We start from the raw sequence: 20312 nt of genomic DNA, 5'->3' as shown, positions 1-20312 counted from the left end.
AATTAAAATTAACCAGGCATATTGGCACACATATATCATCCTAGCTACTTGGGAGGCTGAGGTGGAGATCACCTTAGCCAGGAGGTTGAGGCTGCAGTAAGCTATGATGGTTGCACTGCACTCCAGCCTGGGTGACAGAGCGAGACCCTGTCTCAAAAAAAGAGACACCACAACTCCACCCGCAGAAGTAATAAAATCGCATGGAAGCATGAGCAGCCAACACAATTATATAGCAGGAAAGAAAAAGCAAAAAAGCTAGGAAGGAATGCAACAAACTTTCTTTTTAAGATCTGTATTTAAACAAAGACACTTAGGAAGTGGTACAAGTGCTAAGGAATGAATTAATACTAAATGTCATCAGTGTGATGGTTGGAACATCAAAATATATATAAGATATATATTATACATACATGTGTATATTATATACATATGTACATATATGTGTATGTATTATATACATATCTATATATAATACAGTTATGCTTCACTTAAAAACTGGGATACATTCTGTGATCATAGAGTGCACTTACACAAACCTAGATGGTATATAGCCTGCTACACACCTAGGCTATATGGCATAAACGATTGCTCTTTGGCTACAAATCTATACAGCATGTTACTGTACTTAATATTATAGGCAACTGTAACATCATGGTATTTGCATATCTAAACATAGAAAAGGTACAGAAAAATGCAGTGAGGTAAGAAAATGGTACATCTGTGTAGAGCACTTTCCATGAATAGAGCTTGCAGGAATGGAAGTTGCTCTGGGTGAGTCAGTGAGTGAGTAGAGAGTGAATGTGAAGGCCTAGGACGTTACTGTACACTACTGTAGACGTTATGAACACTGTGTACTTATGCTATACGAAATTTATTAAAACTTTTTTTTGCCGAGTGCAGTGGCTCATGCCTATAATGCCAGCACTTTGGGAGGCCGAGGCAGGTGGATCACCTGAGGTCAGGAGTTAAAAACCAGCCTGGCCAACATGGTGAAACCTCGTCTCCACTGAAAGTAGAAAAATTAGGAAGGGCACGGTGGCTCACGTCTATAATCCAGCACTTTGGGAGGCCAAGTAGGGTGGATCACCTGAGGTCAGGAGTTTGAGAACAGCCTGGCCAACATGGTGAAACCTCATCTCTATTAAAAATACAAAAATTAGCCAGGCCTAGTGGCAGTTGCCTGTAATCCCAGCTACTCGGGAGGCTGAGATAGGAGAATCACTTGAACCCGGGAGGTGGAGGTTGCAGTGAGCCAAGATTGCGCCATTGCATTCCAACCTGGGTAACAAGAGTGAAACTTCGTCTCAAAAAAATAAATAAATTTTTTAAATACAAAAATTTGCTGAGCGTGGTGGCACACGCTTGTAGTCCCAGCTATTCAGGAAGCTGAGGCAGGAGAATCACTTGAACCCCAGGAGGCAGAGGTTTAGTGAGCCAAGATCGCACCACTGCTCTCTAGCCTGGGCAACGGAGTGAGACTCCGTCTCAAAAAAAACAAAACAAAATGAAAAATCTTTTTTCTTCAATAATAAATAGAAGACAAATTCACCTACTGTAACTTTTTTACCTTATAAACTTTTTAAATGTTTAATTTTTGACTCATAATACACAAACTATATAAAATATTTTATATCCTTATTCTATAAACTTTTTTCTATTTTTAGAAATTTTATTTCATTTTTTCACTTTTTTTGTGTTAAAAACTAAGACACATATGTTAGCCTAGTCCTACCCAGAACCGGATCATCAATATCGCTGTGTTCTACCTCCACGTCTTGTCCCAGTGGAAGGTCTTCAGGGGCAATAACATGTATGTAGCTGTCATTGCTATGATAACAATGTCTTCTTTTAGAATATCCTGAAGGACCTGCCTCAGGCTGTTTTACAGTCAACGTTTTTTTTTTTTTTTTAGTAAGGGTACACTCTAAAATAATAATAAAAGGTATGGTATAGTAAATACATAAGCCAGTAACATAGTTGCTTGTTTTCAGTATCGAGTACTATGTACTGTATGTAATTTTATGTTCTAGACTTTTATATGACTGGCACTGCAATAGGTTTGTTTATACCAGCATCATCACAAACACATGACTAATGCATCGTGCCACAATGTTACAATGGCTCCACTAGGCAAGTAGGAATTTGTTTTGTTTTGTTTTGTTTTGTTTGAGAGGGAGTCTGGCTCTGTTACTCAGACTGAGGTGCAGTGGTGTGATCTCGGCTCACTGCAATCTCCGCCTCCCGGGTGCAATTCTCCTGCCTCAGCCTCCAGAGTAGCTGGGACCACAGGCGCATGCCACTGTGCCCAGCTAATTTTTGTATTTTTATTAGAGACAGGGTTTCACCATATTGGCCAGGCTGGTCTCGAACTCCTGACCTTGTGATCCACCCGCCTCAGCCTCCCAAAGTGCTGGGATTATAGGCATGAGCCACTGCACCCGGCTGCAAGCAGGAATTTTTACCTCCATATAGTCTCTTGTTTGTTTGTTTGTTTTTGAGATGGAGTCTCGCTCTGTCACCCAGGCTGGAGTGCAGTGGCATGATCCCAGCTCACTGCAACCTCTGCCTCCTGGGTTCAAGCAATTCTCCTGCCACAGCCTCCTGAGTAGCTGGGACTACAGGCACTTGCCACCACGCTTAGTTAATATTTGCATTTTTCATAGAGACGGGGTTTTACCATGTTCGCTGGGATGATCTCAAACTCCTGACCTCAGGTGGTCCGCCCACCCCGGTCTCCCAAAGTGCTGAGACTACAGGCATGAGCCACCATGCTCAGCCTGCTTCGTATAGTCTTATGGGACTACCATCATATATGTGATCTGTCATTGACTAAACGTGTTGAGGCAGCACATCACATGGCTCTGTTGTATATATAATGTAAAGCTTCAATAAATGTACATCAAAAGTGAATGTGTTTAGTTTGATAGAACCAGATGACTATAACATTGAGGATATTATCTTTCTTGTGATAATTAGTAGTTTTGTTACAATAGAGTACTCACCTTCCACATCAAACTTTAAAATGAGGGGGAAAAGAGCAGAGACCATATTATTAAAATGCACAGTAGAAACACCAAAATGCAGGGCTGCGTGCTGTGGCTCATTCCTGTAATATCAGCACTTTGGGAGGCCGAGGTGGGCAGATCATGAAGTCAGGAGATCGAGACCATCCTGGCTAATGTGGTAAAACCCCATCTATACTAAAAATATGAAAAATTAGCCGGGCATGGTGGCACATGCCAGTAGTCCTGTGTCCGGAATTTATTCCTTCCTGTGGGTTCTTGGTCTCGCTTACTTCAAGAATGCAGCTGTGGACCCTCACGGTGAGTGTTACAGCTCTTAAAGATGGTGTGTCCGGAGTTTGTTCCTTCAGATATGTCCAGAGTTTCTTCCTTCCAGTGGGTTGGTAGTCTCGCTGACTTCAAGAAGGAAGCGGCAGACCCTCGCAGTGAGTGTTACAGCTCTTAAAGGTGGTGTGAACCCAGAGAGTGAGCAGCAGCAAGATTTATTATGAAGAGTGAAATAAGAAAGCTTCCACAGCATGGAAGGGGACCCGGGTGGGTTGCCTCTGCTGGCTGGGGTGGCAGCTTTTATTCCCTTATTTGGCCCCACCCACATCCTGCTGATTGGTCCATTTTACAGAGTGCTGATAGGTCCATTTTACAAAACGCTGATTGATGCGTTTACAATACTTTAGCTAGACACAGAGTGCTGATTTGGTGCATTTACAATCCTTTAGCAAGACCCAGAGCACTGATTGGTGCGTTTTTACAGAGTGTTGATTGGTGCATTTACAATCCTTTAGCTAGACGCAGAGCGCCAATTGGTGCATTTATAATCCTCTAGCTAGACAGAAAAGTTATCCAAGTCCCCACTCAACCCAGGAAGTCCACCTGACTTCACCTCTCAATCCCAGCTACCCAGGAGGCTGAGGCAGGGGAATCACTTGAACCCAAGAGGCAAAGGTTGCAATGAGTTGAGATCGTGCCACTGCACTACAGCCTGGCCAGCAGCAAGACTCTGTCTCAAAAAAAAACACCAAAATGCATTGCAAGACAACAAGACACTGGAAATAACAAATGCCCAGCAACAGGGGAATGAATGAGTAAAATATGGTACAAAAACAATCAAAAATATACATTGTAATTAAAAGTGAAATTTTTATGACTCAGAAAATTCATGAAATACTTAAGATACAGTACTTTGTTAAGAGACAATTTAAAATATTTTGTAAATGACACATGATTGCAACTACAAATCCCTACTTCATAGATCTAAAAGACAGTAACAGTTTGGGCCCCCCAGCATCCAGGCCCCCCATGAAAGGGGTGCTCACTTCTGCTCTTCCTGGTCCTGAAGTGTGATATCCATCTGCTTCCCAAGCCTGCTTCTCTGTTTTCTCCTCTCCCCTCTCCAACCATGAGCTTTGCGTTTTCTATATCTGGCCTTTTCTTGCACTTATTATTACTGTTACTAATATTAAACTTTTTGGTTGTAACCTTGGCTTCTCTGGATGAAGACTTGTTTCACAGCCCATACTACACAGATATCCACAGCCTCAATTCCCCCAGTTCAGGCCATCATTTAGGAAGACTTTTTCTGTACCTGTCCCATCTCACCTGCCTCAGATCTTATGAGAAGAGTCCTAAAAATATATACAATTGAAACTTTGATGTACTAGGGTCTTAAGATCATGGGTTCAACATATACTATTAGTGTTTTTCATCTGTCCAAACTAAAGACTTAATCTTTTCCTTACCTTTGTCAAGATTGCCACCTGGTGGTGAATTTCTAGAACTTCATTGTTTTAGCTTCAAGTTAGCAAAAGTAAGGTTAAAAGATGCTACCTTTGATTTCACTAGCAGTTTTGCCTTAATAACATGAAGTATAGACCTTTAATCGCCCTGGTAGCCAAAGTCATATAACAGGGTTAGCGGATCTAGAAGTTATACAAGCCTTATAGACATTCCCTTACTTGCGTGGGACTCATGCCCTGATTTCCCCATAGGATTCCAGGTTTATTTTAATTACCTGATACTGGATCTGCTCTGAAAAGTAGTTCTTACTTAGACAGTGAGCGTTTGCATCTGCTGCTGAATCTTGGTGACTCCAAACATTGTATAGTGTCTTGTAAACTTTCACCAGTGTGTTAGTTCCCTCAGGTTGCCTTAACAAAGTACTACAAACTGGGTGGCTTATTAAATAACAGCAGTTTATTCCCTCAGTGTTCAGGAGACTAAAAGTCTCAGATAAGTATCAGCAGGTCCGGTTCCTTCTCAGGGCTGTGAATAAGACTGTTCTATACCCCTCAACCCCACTATCATCTGGTGATTGCCTGGAAATCTCTGCCTTCCTTGGCTGGTAGGAGCATCACCTTAGTCTGTGCCTTCATCGTCACACAGGGTCTATGTCTATGTCCAGATGTCACCTTTTTGTAAGACCACCAGTCATACTGGATTAGGGTTCACGCTAATGACCTCATCTTAACTAATTACATCTGCAGTAACCCTATATCCACATAAGATTACATCCAGAGGAATTGGGAGTTAGGACTTCAACATATGAAACTAAGGGGGGACATGGTGCAACCCATAACAACCATGTATCTCATTATGCCGCCAGACTTCATTTCTGCCATGTTGTTTTTCACAATTATTTGCTGCTCTTCCCTGCTGGACAGTTACATTTCCTTGCCGCACTGATGTGAAGCTTAGCCGTGAAATTTCTCTACCCAATAAAATATGAAAAGAAGCGATGTGTGCACATCCTAACAGAATCTTTTAAGAGCCTCTTCCTTCTGCCATGAAACAGGCAGTGTTCCAGGTGGAGGCTGTTTCATCAGCCTATGTCTCAGAATGACAGTGACACAGACCAGGGCAGCAGCTGAACCTCAGTGGATATGTAGTATAAGCAAGAAAACCTTTATGATTTTAGGCCACCAAGACTTTGGGGTCATTTATCACTGAAGCATAAATTAACTTTAGCTGACTGACACAGCTAACTGACACTATAACTTCACCCTGTAATGTGAGTGAGGTTTTTTTAAAAAAATTCATTCATCAGATAATTATTAAAAACTTGCTATGTGCTAGGCATATAACTATATGTTGGCCACTGTGATGGTGTCGCCTTGGCTATGCCATGGTACCCAGATATTTGCCAAACATCAGTCTAGGTATTGCTGTGAAGGCGTATTTTAGATGAGATTAACGTTTAAATCAGTAGACTTTCAGTAAAGCCAATTACCATCCATAATATGGGTGAGCCTCATTCAGTGGAAGACCTTAAGAGGAAAAGACTGAGGTCCTCAAGGAAGAGGGAGTTCTTCTGACTCCAGTTACAGCATCAGTTCTTCCCTGAGTCTCCAACTTGCTCTGCAGATTTCAGATTTGCCAGCCCTCACAAACACATAAGCAAATTCCTTAAAATAAATGTATGTATAGCTCACATTTATTTCAATGTTTCATATTAGAAGTGTTTCAGTCTTTATTTAGAAGTATAGCAATGTTTTTGTGACCAGAAATATGCTGTAGAAACTGAACTCTTATTTATCTCAATTAGCCTGTGGTAAAATTGGTCATGCTGTATATCATTTTGCTTAAAGTTGCAGTTTCCAAGAACCTATATGACACTTTTAAGTGATGACTTGCCGTACTGCATTTAATGGAAGCACACAGGAGAAGCACCTGACCCTGACTCGTGGAACCAAAGAAGGCTTTCAGGAGAGAATGCAGTCAAATTTGAGAACTGCACGTGGCGGGTGGAATACGAGTTAGCCAAGTGCAAGGAAGGGTGGTGGGGACCAGGAATTGGACTGAGTAGAGAACATACATTCTCAACAAGGGCATGACCTACCCCAGGAGAAGAAAATGGATGCTTGGCAGACAAGATAAATCTTAGCTATCACACCGTTTTGTCACCATCCAAAGCTCAATCCTACCTGACAAAATTTCATTCCTCTTAATATTTAATTGAGGGGAGGGAAGATGACTAGGAAAAAAATTCTAAGAAAGTCTCCTTAGGTGGGCAATGATTAAAAAAAAAAAAACATTGAGAAACGTTGGTATAGAAAGAGCATTTGGGCATAGCAAAGATCACACATGAAACTACTGAAATGAGAGAGAACATGGACTATTTGAAAAATTAGAATGGGTGTGGCATAGAATTGGGAGGGAAGAGGAAGCAGGAGGAACAATGAGAGAAGAGGCCGGTCTAGAAACAAATTTTAAAGAAAATTAAACCTGAAAGTGCATTTCAACCTCAATTACCTAAATAATTTTAAGTAAAGTTGGACTTTGCGTCTAAATTATCTACAGCACGTCATCCTCCCTTTTTTATGTATAAATCATCCTTTGTGTTTGTGGTCTCTACTGAATGAATTAAGCTTTAAACATTGTTTTAGAGACAGAAAAGAGCATTTGTTAAGATATATGTTTCTATCTATCATGCTAGAACTTGGTAGTTGTACAACTGTTGTCTCTGGAATGGCATCAGGTTCAGGTGGGTAATTATAATGCTATTCGAGCAAGCGTTTTAACTTCTAGAGAATTTTCATGTGATTTACTTCACTGGAGTTTCAAAGACTAAAAATATGAGACTAAAAAAGGTATTTTTCTTGGTCCCATTATTTAGAATAGAATGAGAACAATGGTCTATTTAATAACCATGATCCTTATCTTCTTCCCAGATTGAATTAAAATTACATTAATATTCTATTAGAAAATTCTTTGCAAAAATGCTGTCAATCATTTTTTTATTTCTACCAGCTTGTTAACAATGAACTCAAAGCTAATTCAATACTTTTGAGAGATAGTATAAAACTCAATTTTAGAATCTAAAGAACTAAAAAATTGTATGCTATGTGATAATTTTAATTCCTATTTTTCTACCACAGCCTTAGCTTGCTTGGTATAAGTAAGCTCATCCTAAATTTATAATATACTTTTAAGAGGCAGCATTCTAGTAATAATTTTAGAAGGTCTTATTATATAAAAGACAGTATAAAATTATATAATAGTTCTGAGTATGGATTCTGGAGTCAGACTGTCTGGGTTCAGATCCTGAGTTGAACTTGCTTGGGTTTAAATATTACTGGCTTTCATAAACTTGAGGAGATGTGAAAAGCTGTGTGATATTAACCTCTCTGTACCTCTGTGCCTCATAGTTTGAACTATGTAATACAACTACTACATATTTTTTAAATATACGTTAATAATGAGGTAATTATGTAAAGCACTTAGAACAGTACCTAGTACATACTCAGTACTCAATAATGTTAGCAATAATTACGGAACCCCTTAGTGAGCAGCTTTAAAACCATTTGTTGAGTCTTTCCTATATGTCATACAAGGAACTTACTTGTGAAACTCTTAGTACATCTTACCTAAAATGATCTTCAGAGCATGGCTGAAGATATTTTTTTGAACTGACTTTTAAAATATTATTATTGTTCTCTTTACTACATTACAAGCCTTCAAACTGATTAGCTTTCTAGGGTAGGATGATACTTTTTGTCCTTAGGTGAGAAGATGAACATCTAAATTTCATTTTTAAAAAAGCATTCCTTCCAGCCAAGCATGGTAGCTCACACCTGTAATCCCAAACTTTGAGAGGCCAAGGTAGGAGGATCACTTGAGGCCAGGAATTTGAGGCCAACCTGGGCAACACCACAAGACCCTGTCTCTATAAAAAATACAAACAAACAACAACAAAAACAAAATAGTTTGACACAGTGGGATATGCCTATAGTCCCAGCTACTCAGGAGACTGAGACAGGAGGATTGCTTGAGCCTGGGCAGTTGAAGTTGCAGTGAGCCAGGATCACACCACTGCATTCCAACCTGGGCAACCATGTCTGAGAAAAAAAAAAAAAGGCATTCCTTCAGTAGTAGGTGGGAGATGAATTCCTCTTCAGAATTTTGTGTTGGAATCTAAGATTTATCTTTTTTTTTTTTTTTTTTTTTTTCATGTCACCCGTTTTCACTCCAACTATTTTATTTTATTTTATTTTATTTTATTTTTAATTTATTTATTATTATTATACTGTAAGTTGTAGGGTACATGTGCATAACGTGCAGGTTTGTTACATATGTATACTTGTGCCTTGTTGGTGTGCTGCACCCATCAACTCGTCATTTACATCAGGTATAACTCCCAATGCAATCCCTCCCCCCCCCCCTCCCCATGATAGGCCCCGGTGTGTGATGTTCCCCTTCCCGAGTCCAAGTGATCTCATTGTTCAGTTCCCACCTATGAGTGAGAACATGCGGTGTTTGGTTTTCTGTTCTTGTGATAGTTTGCTAAGAATGATGGATTCCAGCTGCATCCATGTCCCTACAAAGGACACAAACTCATCCTTTTTTATGGCTGCATAGTATTCCATGGTGTATATATGCCACATTTTCTTAATCCAATCTGTCACTGATGGACATTTGGGTTGATTCCAAGTCTTTCCTATTGTGAATAGTGCCACAATAAACATACGTGTGCATGTGTCTTTATAGCAGCATGATTTATAATCCTTTGGGTATATACCCAGTAATGGGATGGCTGGGTCATATGGTACATCTAGTTCTAGATCCTTGAGGAATCGCCATACTGTTTTCCATAATGGTTGAACTAGTTTACAATCCCACCAACAGTGTAAAAGTGTTCCTATTTCTCCACATCCTCTCCAGCACCTGTTGTTTCCTGACTTTTGAATGATCGCCATTCTAACTGGTGTGAGATGGTATCTCATTGTGGTTTTGATTTGCATTTCTCTGATGGCCAGTGATGATGAGCATTTTTTCATGTGTTTGTTGGCTGTATGAATGTCTTCTTTTGAGAAATGTCTATTCATATCCTTTGCCCACTTTTTGATGGGGTTGTTTGTTTTTTTCTTGTAAATTTGTTGGAGTTCTTTGTAGGTTCTGGATATTAGCCCTTTGTCAGATGAGTAGATTGCAAAAATTTTCTCCCATTCTGTAGGTTGCCTGTTCACTCTGATGGTAGTTTCTTTTGCTGTGCAGAAGCTCTTTAGTTTAATGAGATCCCATTTGTCAATTTTGGCTTTTGCTGCCGTTGCTTTTGGTGTTTTAGACATGAAGTCTTTGCCCATGCCTATGTCCTGAATGGTACTACCTAGATTTTCCTCTAGGATTTTTATGGTATTAGGTCTAACATTTAAGTCTCTAATCCATCTTGAATTAATTTTCGTATAAGGAGTAAGGAAAGGATCCAGTTTCAGCTTTCTACTTATGGCTAGCCAATTTTCCCAGCACCATTTATTAAATAGGGAATCCTTTCCCCATTTCTTGTTTCTCTCAGGTTTGTCAAAGATCAGATGGCTGTAGATGTGTGGTATTATTTCTGAGGACTCTGTTCTGTTCCATTGGTCTATATCTCTGTTTTGGTACCAGTACCATGCTGTTTTGGTTACTGTAGCCTTGTAGTATAGTTTGAAGTCAGGTAGCGTGATGCCTCCAGCTTTGTTCTTTTGACTTAGGATTGTCTTGGAGATGCGGGCTCTTTTTTGGTTCCATATGAACTTTAAAGCAGTTTTTTCCAATTCTGTGAAGAAACTCATTGGTAGCTTGATGGGGATGGCATTGAATCTATAAATTACCTTGGGCAGTATGGCCATTTTCACGATATTGATTCTTCCTATCCATGAGCATGGTATGTTCTTCCATTTGTTTGTGTCCTCTTTTATTTCTCTGGGCAGTGGTTTGTAGTTCTCCTCGAAGAGGTCCTTTACACCCTTGTAAGTTGGATTCCTAGGTATTTTATTCTCTTTGAAGCAATTGTGAATGGAAGTTCATTCATGATTTGGCTCTCTGTTTGTCTGTTACTAGTGTATAAGAATGCTTGTGATTTTTGCACATTAATTTTGTATCCTGAGACTTTGCTGAAGTTGCTTATCAGCTTAAGGAGATTTTGGGCTGAGACAATGGGGTTTTCTAAATATACAATCATGTCATCTGCAAAGAGGGACAATTTGACTTCTTCTTTTCCTAACTGAATACCCTTGATTTCTTTCTCTTGCCTGATTGCCCTAGCCAGAACTTCCAACACTATGTTGAATAGGAGTGGTGAGAGAGGGCATCCCTGTCTTGTGCCAGTTTTCAAAGGGAATTTTTCCAGTTTTTGCCCATTCAGTATGATATTGGCTGTGGGTTTGTCATAAATAGCTCTTATTATTTTGAGGTACGTTCCATCAATACCGAATTTATTGAGCGTTTTTAGCATGAAGGGCTGTTGAATTTTGTCAAAAGCCTTTTCTGCATCTATTGAAATAATCATGTGGTTCTTGTCTTTGGTTCTGTTTATATGCTGGATTATGTTTATTGATTTGCGAATGTTGAACCAGCCTTGCATCCCAGGGATGAAGCCCACTTGATCATGGTGGATAAGCTTTTTGATGTGTTGCTGAATCCGGTTTGCCAGTATTTTATTGAGGATTTTTGCATCGATGTTCATCAGGGATATTGGTCTAAAATTCTCTTTTTTTGTTGTATCTCTGCCAGGCTTTGGTATCAGGATGATGTTGGCCTCATAAAATGAGTTAGGGAGGATTCCCTCTTTTTCTATTGATTGGAATAGTTTCAGAAGGAATGGTACCAACTCCTCCTTGTACCTCTGGTAGAATTCAGCTGTGAATCCATCTGGTCCTGGACTTTTTTTGGTTGGTAGGCTATTAATTGTTGCCTCAATTTCAGAGCCTGCTATTGGTCTATTCAGGGATTCAACTTCTTCCTGGTTTAGTCTTGGAAGAGTGTAAGTGTCCAGGAAATTATCCATTTCTTCTAGATTTTCCAGTTTATTTGCGTAGAGGTGTTTATAGTATTCTCTGATGGTAGTTTGTATTTCTGTGGGGTCGGTGGTGATATCCCCTTTTTCATTTTTAATTGCGTCGATTTGATTCTTCTCTCTTTTCTTCTTTATTAGTCTTGCTAGTGGTCTGTCAATTTTGTTGATCTTTTCAAAAAACCAACTCCTGGATTCATTGATTTTTTGGAGGGTTTTTTGTGTCTCTATCTCCTTCAGTTCTGCTCTGATCTTAGTTATTTCTAGCCTTCTGCTAGCTTTCGAATGTGTTTGCTCTTGCTTCTCTAGTTCTTTTAATTGCGATGTTAGAGTGTCAATTTTAGATCTTTCCTGCTTTCTCTTGTGGGCATTTAGTGCTATAAATTTCCCTCTACACACTGCTTTAAATGTGTCCCAGAGATTCTGGTATGTTGTATCTTTGTTCTCATTGGTTTCAAAGAACATCTTTATTTCTGCCTTCATTTCGTTATGTACCCAGTAGTCATTCAGGAGCAGGTTGTTCAGTTTCCATGTAGTTGAGCGGTTTTGATTGAGTTTCTTAGTCCTGAGTTCTAGTTTGATTGCACTGTGGTCTGAGAGACAGTTTGTTATAATTTCTGTTCTTGTACATTTGCTGAGGAGTGCTTTACTTCCAATTACGTGGTCAATTTTGGAATAAGTACGATGTGGTGCTGAGAAGAATGTATATTCTGTTGATTTGGGGTGGAGAGTTCTATAGATGTCTATTAGGTCTGCTTGCTGCAGAGATGAGTTCAATTCCTGGATATCCTTGTTAACTTTCTGTCTCGTTGATCTGTCTAATGTTGACAATGGAGTGTTGAAGTCTCCCATTATTATTGTATGGGAGTCTAAGTCTCTTTGTAAGTCTCTAAGAACCTGCTTTATGAATCTGGGTGCTCCTGTATTGGGTGCATATATATTTAGGATGGTTAGCTCTTCCTGTTGAATTGATCCCTTTACCATTATGTAATGGCCTTCTTTGTCTCTTTTGATCTTTGATGGTTTAAAGTCTGTTTTATCAGAGACTAGTATTGCAACCCCCGCTTTTTTTTGTTCTCCATTTGCTTGGTAAATCTTCCTCCATCCCTTTATTTTGAGCCTATGTATGTCTCTGCGTGTGAGATGGGTCTCCTGAATACAGCAGACTGATGGGTCTTGACTCTTTATCCAGTTTGCCAGTCTGTGTCTCTTAATTGGAGCATTTAGTCCATTTACTTTTAAGGTTAAGATTGTTATGTGTGAACTTGATCCTGCCATTATGATATTAACTGGTTATTTTGCTCATTAGTTGATGCAGTTTCTTCCTTGCCTCGATGGTCTTTACATTTTGGCATGTTTTTGAGATGGCTGGTACCGGTTGTTCCTTTCCATGTTGAGTGCTTCCTTCAGGGTCTCTTGTAAGGCAGGCCTAGTGGTGACAAAATCTCTAAGCATTTGCTTATCTGTAAAGGATTTTATTTCTCCTTCACTTATGAAACTTAGTTTGGCTGGATATGAAATTCTGGGTTTAAAATTCTTTTCTTTAAGAATGTTGAATATTGGCCCCCACTCTCTTCTGGCTTGGAGAGTTTCTGCCGAGAGATCTGCTGTGAGTCTGATGGGCTTCCCTTTGTGGGTAACCCGACCTTTCTCTCTGGCTGCCCTTAAGATTTTTTCCTTCATTTCAACTTTGGTGAATCTGGCAATTATGTGCCTTGGAGTTGCTCTTCTCGAGGAGTATCTTTGTGGCGTTCTCTGTATTTCCTGGATTTGAATGTTGGCCTGCCCTACTAGGTTGGGGAAGTTCTCCTGGATGATATCCTGAAGAGTGTTTTCCAACTTGGTTCCATTTTCCCCCTCACTTTCAGGCACCCCAATCAGACGTAGATTTGGTCTTTTTACATAATCCCATACTTCTTGCAGGCTTTGTTCATTTCTTTTTCTTCTTTTTTCTTTTGGTTTCTCTTCTCGCTTCATTTCATTCATTTGATCCTCAATTGCTGATACTCTTTCTTCCAGTTGATCGAGTCGGTTACTGAAGCTTGTGCATTTGTCACGTATTTCTCGTGTCATGGTTTTCATCTCTTTCATTTCGTTTATGACCTTCTCTGCATTAATTAGTCTAGCCGTCAATTCTTCCACTTTTTTTTCAAGATTTTTAGTTTCTTTGCGCTGGGTACGTAATTCCTCCTTTAGCTCTGAGAAATTTGATGGACTGAAGCCTTCTTCTCTCATCTCGTCAAAGTCATTCTCTGTCCAGCTTTGATCCGTTGCTGGCGATGAGCTGCGCTCCTTTGCCGGGGGAGATGCGCTCTTGTTTTTTGAATTTCCAGCTTTTCTGCCCTGCTTTTTCCCCATCTTTGTGGTTTTATCTGCCTCTGGTCTTTGATGATGGTGATGTACTGATGGGGTTTTGGTGTAGGTGTCCTTCCTGTTTGATAGTTTTCCTTCTAACAGTCAGGACCCTCAGCTGTAGGTCTGTTGGAGATTGCTTGAGGTCCACTCCAGACCCTGTTTGCCTGGGTAACAGCAGCAGAGGCTGCAGAAGATAGAATATTTCTGAACAGCAAGTGTACCTGTCTGATTCTTGCTTTGGAAGCTTCCTCTCAGGGGTGTACTCCACCCTGTGAGGTGTGGGGTGTCAGACTGCCCCTAGTGGGGGATGTCTCCCAGTTAGGCTACTCAGGGGTCAGGGACCCGCTTGAGCAGGGAGTCTGTCCCTTCTCAGATCTCAACCTCCGTGTTGGGAGATCCACTGCTCTCTTCAAAGCTGTCAGACAGAGTCGTTTGCGTCTGCAGAGGTGTCTGCTGCTTTGTTATTGTTTTCTGTGCCCTGCCCCCAGAGGTGGAGTCTACAGAGACAGGCAGGTTTCCTTGAGCTGCTGTGAGCTCCACCCAGTTCGAGCTTCCCAGCAGCTTTGTTTACCTACTTAAGCCTCAGCAATGGCGGGCGCCCCTCCCCCAGCCTCGCTGCTGCCTTGCCGGTAGATCACAGACTGCTGTAATAGCAATGAGGGAGGCTCCGTGGGTGTGGGACCCTCCCGGCCAGGTGTGGGATATGATCTCCTGGTGTGCCTGTTTGCTCAAAGCGCAGTATTGGGGTGGGAGTTACCCGATTCTCCAGGTGTTGTGTGTCTCAGTTCCCCTGGCTAGGAAAAGGGATTCCCTTCCCCCTTGCGCTTCTCAGGCGAGGCAATGCCTCGCCCTGCTTCAGCTCTCGCTGGTCGGGCTGCAGCAGCTGACCAGTACCGATCGTCCGGCACTCCCCAGTGAGATGAACCCAGTACCTCAGTTGAAAATGCCGAAATCACCGGTCTTCTGTGTCGCTGGCGCTGGGAGTTGAAGACTGGAGCTGCTCCTATTCGGCCATCTTGCTCCGCCCCCTCTAAGATTTATCTTTATGGAACTACTATTTACATGGGAACAGTAGGGGAAAGGAAGAAAAGTGACCCATGATTTACTGGCATTTTAAAATTTTGACTAAGGCAATTCCTTGTCAATATTTATGTATTTCAGAAAATGTCATTGAAATTCACAAATGCAAAACGGATTGAAGGACTTGATGGTAATATGTGGTGAGTATCTTAAAATAAATAATAATAATTTAGTGAGGTTTTCCTACATATTTGCACATCTTTAGATGGGAGTTTTTTTGCCCCATCTATAAATAAAGGCCCTCATTTAATTCATCCATTAAATGAAAATGGAAGGAAGCTAGCAATCCATATACTGAATTGTTCATTTGGCATATGTGCCATGCCCTGTGCTGCACACTGGACATATGGCATAGAAAAGGACAATGCTAATGCCCTCATGGAACTTACCTTCCAATCCAGGAACTTTTCTTATTAGTTCTGTTCTCTAATAGTTGATGAAAGAACTTAGCAGCAGCTGGAATTGTTGAGAAAATATATATATATGGTTAAAATATGGGTAGCGTGAAACTGAGGTTTGTAAGGGACATTGGATTCATAAATTCAGCCATCATTCTATTTGGTAAATAGATTTTGTGGGTGGTAAATTTTTGTTGGAAACTCGTTTTTTAAAACCTATAGGACTAAACTAGGGTCTTATTTGTCAGTTTTGTGATAAGACTATAAAATGTAAAAAAGCAAACTTTAAATATAATTGTAGAACTTATTAATGTTAGTATTTTTTTCAATCTTAGGATTGAATTTACCAAATTGGCTGCAGACCCTTCTGTTGTGAATCTTGGCCAAGGCTTTCCAGATATATCCCCTCCTACATATGTAAAAGAAGAATTATCAAAGATTTCAGCAATCGATAGCCTGAATCAGTATACACGAGGCTTTGTAAGTATATCAAGACCATATGGGGCGTGAGCTTTTATTTTATATTAGGGGGTGTGTGTGTGTGTGTGCGCGCGCGCGCGTGTGCACTTCTGTCATTCATATGTAAGTGACTTTCTGGGACCAGCTGTCCCATCCTAGCAACACAGAAACTTCTGCCCTTGCCCTATGTCCTGGGATGAGCCTTCCTCTACTTCCAGCCCTTCTACACTTTTCTTTTGGCCCTTACTTTACTGTTGCTCCAAGATAGGATCCTATGGCAACAAGATAAGGAACAATATTCTCTTGAGATATGTCTTTTCTATCTCATCAACATTTATGCAGCCTCAGCACTGACCCTTTATTTAATATACTCTATACCCAACTAGTTACCTTTTTCCGCCCTGTCCCAGCTCACTCCCATCCTTCTGTAATGAAATGCCTAGGATAGCCAAAGATTTTCTAAATCAGATGTACCTTTGAACTGTAGACTTATATCTGTTGTGCCAAGAGCCATGCAGTTATCATATGTCTGACCACTTGTCTTTTCCTTTCATGATATTGTGGGAAATGGGGAGGGGAATGGTATAGGAGGAAGCCTTTTTGGCTTTTATAGTGGTCTAACTATAAAAATCTATAGAAGGATTTTGCTTTGGGAATAGCACAGGGAAAAGCAGTGAAACTTACCTGTGTCACAGGGTTTGACACTGGTGAGAATCCCTGCTCTTCATAGACTCTCAATCCCTGGCCCACCCTACAGACCTCCATCTCAGACCTACTCAACATAACTCACTCCCCAGTCTATACAAATCCATAATGAAAGGCTAGAAATAAACCAACAATAGAGAAAATTAATGAAACCAAAAGCTGGTTCTTTGAAAAGAACAGTAAGTAAAAGTTTTACCTAGATTGACCAATAAAAAAGAGAAAACTCAAAGTACCATATGAAGAATGAAAGAAGGAATATAATTACTGATCATGCAGACATGAAAGCAATAATAGGATAATATTAGGTATAATTTTATGTTAATACATTGACAACTTGGATGAAATGAACAGATTATTTAAAAGGTACAGGAGGGGTGCAAGCAAGATGGCCAAATAGGAACAGCTCCAGCCTCCAGCTCCCAGCGCCAGCGACACAGAAGACGGGCGATTTCTGCATTTTCAACTGAGGTACTGGGTTCATCTCACTGGGGAGTGCCAGACAACTGGTGCTGGTCAGCTTGTGCAGCCCGACCAGCGAGAGCTGAAGCAGGGCGAGGCATTACCTCACCTGGGAAGTGCAAGGGGGAAGGGAATCCCTTTAGAAACTGAGACACACAACACCTGGAAAATTGGGTAACTCCCACCCTAATACTGCACTTTACCAAGGGTCTTAGCAAACAGCACACCAGGAGATTATATCCCACACCTGGCCGGGAGGGTCTCATGCCCACGGAGCCTCCCTTACTGCTAGCACAGCAGTCTGAGATCTAACTGCAAGGCAGCAGCGAGGCTGAGGGAGGGGTGCCCGCCATTGCTGAGACTTAAGTAGGTAAACAAAGCCTCCGGGAAGCTCGAACTGGGTGGAGCCCACCACAGCTCAAGGAGGCCTGCCTGTCTCTGTAGACTCCACCTCTGGCATAGCAAAAAAAAAAAAAAAAAAAGGCAGCAGAAACCTCTGCAGATGTTAATAACCCTGTCTGACAGCTTTGAAGAGAGCAGTGGATCTCCCAGCACGGAGGCTGAGATCTGAGAACAGTCTGCCTGCCCAAGTGGGTCCCTGACCCCTGAGTAGCCTAACTGGGGGACATCCCCCACTAGGTGCAGACTGACACCTCACACAGCAGGGTACACCCCTGAGACAAAGCTTCCAGAGCAAGAATCAGACAGCAACACTCACTGTACAGCAGTATTCTATCTTCTGCAGCCTCCGCTACTGATAACCAGGCAAACAGAGTCTGGAGTGGACCTCAAGCAATCTCCAACAGACCTAGAGCTGAGGGTCCTGACTGTTAGAAGGAAAACTAACAAACAGAAAGGACACCCACACCAAAACCCCATCAGTACGTCACCAGCATCAAAGAAAGACCAAAGGCAGATAAAACCACAAAGATGGGGAAAAACCAGGGCAGAAAAGCTGGAAATTCAAAAAATTCAAAAAATCAGAGCACATCTGCCCCTCCAAAGGAACGCTACTCATCGCTAGCAACAGATCAAAGATGGATGGAAAATGACTTTGACGAGTTGAGAGAAGAAGGCTTCAGTCCATCAAACTTCTCAGAGCTAAAGGAGGAACTGCGTACCCAGTGCAAAGAAACTAAAAATCTTGAAAAAAGAATGGAAGAATGGATAACCTGAATAGTCAATGCAGAGAAGGCCATAAATGAACTGACAGAGATAAAAACCATGACACAAGAAATACGTGACAAATGCACAAGCTTCAGTAACCAACTCGATCAACTGGAAGAAAGAGTATCAATGATTAAAGATCAAATGAATCAAATGAAGCGAGAAGAGAAGTCTAGAGAAAAAAAAGGAAAAAGAAATCAGCAAAGCCTCCAAGAAATATGGGATTATGTGAAAAGACCAAATCTACATCTGATTGGTGTGCCTGAAAGTGATGGGGAAAATGGAACCAAGTTGGAAAACACTCTGCAGGATATCATCCAAGAGAACATCCCCAACCTAGTAAGGCAGGACAACATTCAAATTCAGGAAATACAAAGAACGCCACAAAGATACTGCTCGAGAAGAGCAACTCCAAGACACATAATTGTCAGATTCACCAAAGTTGAAATGAAGGAAAAACTGTTAAGGGCAGCCAGAGAGAAAGGCCGGGTTACCCACAAAGGGAAGCCCATCAGACTAACAGGAGATCTCTCAGCAGAAACTCTACAAGCCAGAAGAGAGTGGGGGCCAGTATTCAACATTCTTAAAGAAAAGAATTTTCAACCCAGAATTTCATATCCGGCCAAATTAAGTTTCATCAGTGAAGGAGAAATAAAATCCTTTGCAGACAAGCAAATGCTTAGAGATTTTGTCACCACCAGGCCTGCCCTACAAGAGACCCTGAAGGAAGCACTAAACATGGAAAGGAACAACTGGTACCATCCATTGCAAAAACATGCCAAAATGTAAAGACCATCAATGCTAGGAAGAAACGGCATCAACTAACGAGCAAAATAACCAGCTAATATCACAATGACAGGATCAAGTTCATGCATAACAATATTAACCTTAAATGTAAATGAACTAAATGGTCCAATTAAAAGACACAGACTGGCAAATTGGATAAAGAGTCAAGACCCATCAGTTTGCTGTATTCAGGAGACCCATCTCACATGCAGAGATATACATAGGCTCAAAATAAAGGGATGGAGGAAGATCTACCAAGCAAATGGAGAACAAAAAAAGCAAGGGTTGCAATACTAGTCTCTGATAAAACAGACTTTAAACCATCAAAGATCAAAAGAGACAAAGAAGGCCATTACATAATGGTAAAGGGATCAATTCAGCAGGAAGAGCTAACTATCCTCAATATATATGCGCCCAATACAGGAGCACCCAGATTCATAAAGCAAGTCCTTAGAGACTTACAAAGAGACTTAGACTCCCATACAATAATAATGGGAGACTTCAACACCCCACTGTCAACATTAGACAGATCAATGAGACAGAAAGTTAACAAGGATATCCAGGAATTGAACTCAACTCTGCAACAAGTGGACCTAATAGACATCTACAGAACTCTCTACCCCAAATCAACAGAATATACATTCTTCTCAGCACCACATCACACTTATTCCAAAATTGATCACATAGTTGGAAGTAAAGCACTCCTCAACAAATGTAAAAGAACAGAAATTATAACAAACTATTGCTCAGACTACAGTGCAATCAAACTAGAACTCAGGACTAAGAAAATCAATCAAAACCACTCAACTACATGGAAACTGAACAACCTGCTCCTGAATGACTACTGGGTACATAACGAAATGAAGGCAGAAATAAAGATGTTGTTTGAAACCAATGAGAACAAAGATACAATATACCAGAATCTCTGGGACACATTTAAAGCAATGTGTACAGGGAAATTTATAGCACTAAATGCCCACAAGAGAAAGCAGGAAAGATCTAAAATTGACACCCTAACATCACAATTAAAAGAACTAGAGAAGCAAGAGCAAACACATTCAAAAGCTAGCAGAAGGCAAGAAATAACTAAGATCAGAGCAGAACTGAAGGAGATAG

The 20312-nt window shown here is 40.8% G+C and overlaps 1 protein-coding gene across 6 annotated transcripts in view; it reads left to right on the top strand.

The window, feature by feature from the left end:
* Nucleotides 1–20312, top strand: part of KYAT3 (kynurenine aminotransferase 3) — an 88204-nt gene that overhangs the window by 14700 nt on the left and 53192 nt on the right. For all 6 annotated transcript variants that reach the window (XR_003120787.1, XM_025393912.1, XM_025393941.1 and 3 more), the window contains 2 exons: nt 15304–15362; nt 15956–16100. Coding sequence is in view for 3 of the 6 variants with exons in the window: in XM_025393912.1 (XP_025249697.1) it covers nt 15304–15362; nt 15956–16100 (204 nt within the window). In the remaining 3 variants the exon portion in view is untranslated. The remainder of the gene's footprint in view (nt 1–15303; nt 15363–15955; nt 16101–20312) is intronic.

Source organism: Theropithecus gelada, chromosome 1, assembly GCF_003255815.1.
Source record: "Theropithecus gelada isolate Dixy chromosome 1, Tgel_1.0, whole genome shotgun sequence".
Taxonomy (NCBI): domain Eukaryota; kingdom Metazoa; phylum Chordata; class Mammalia; order Primates; family Cercopithecidae; genus Theropithecus; species Theropithecus gelada.
Note: the sequence above shows the minus strand (reverse complement) of the source record. Positions and strands in the feature narration are given on the sequence as shown.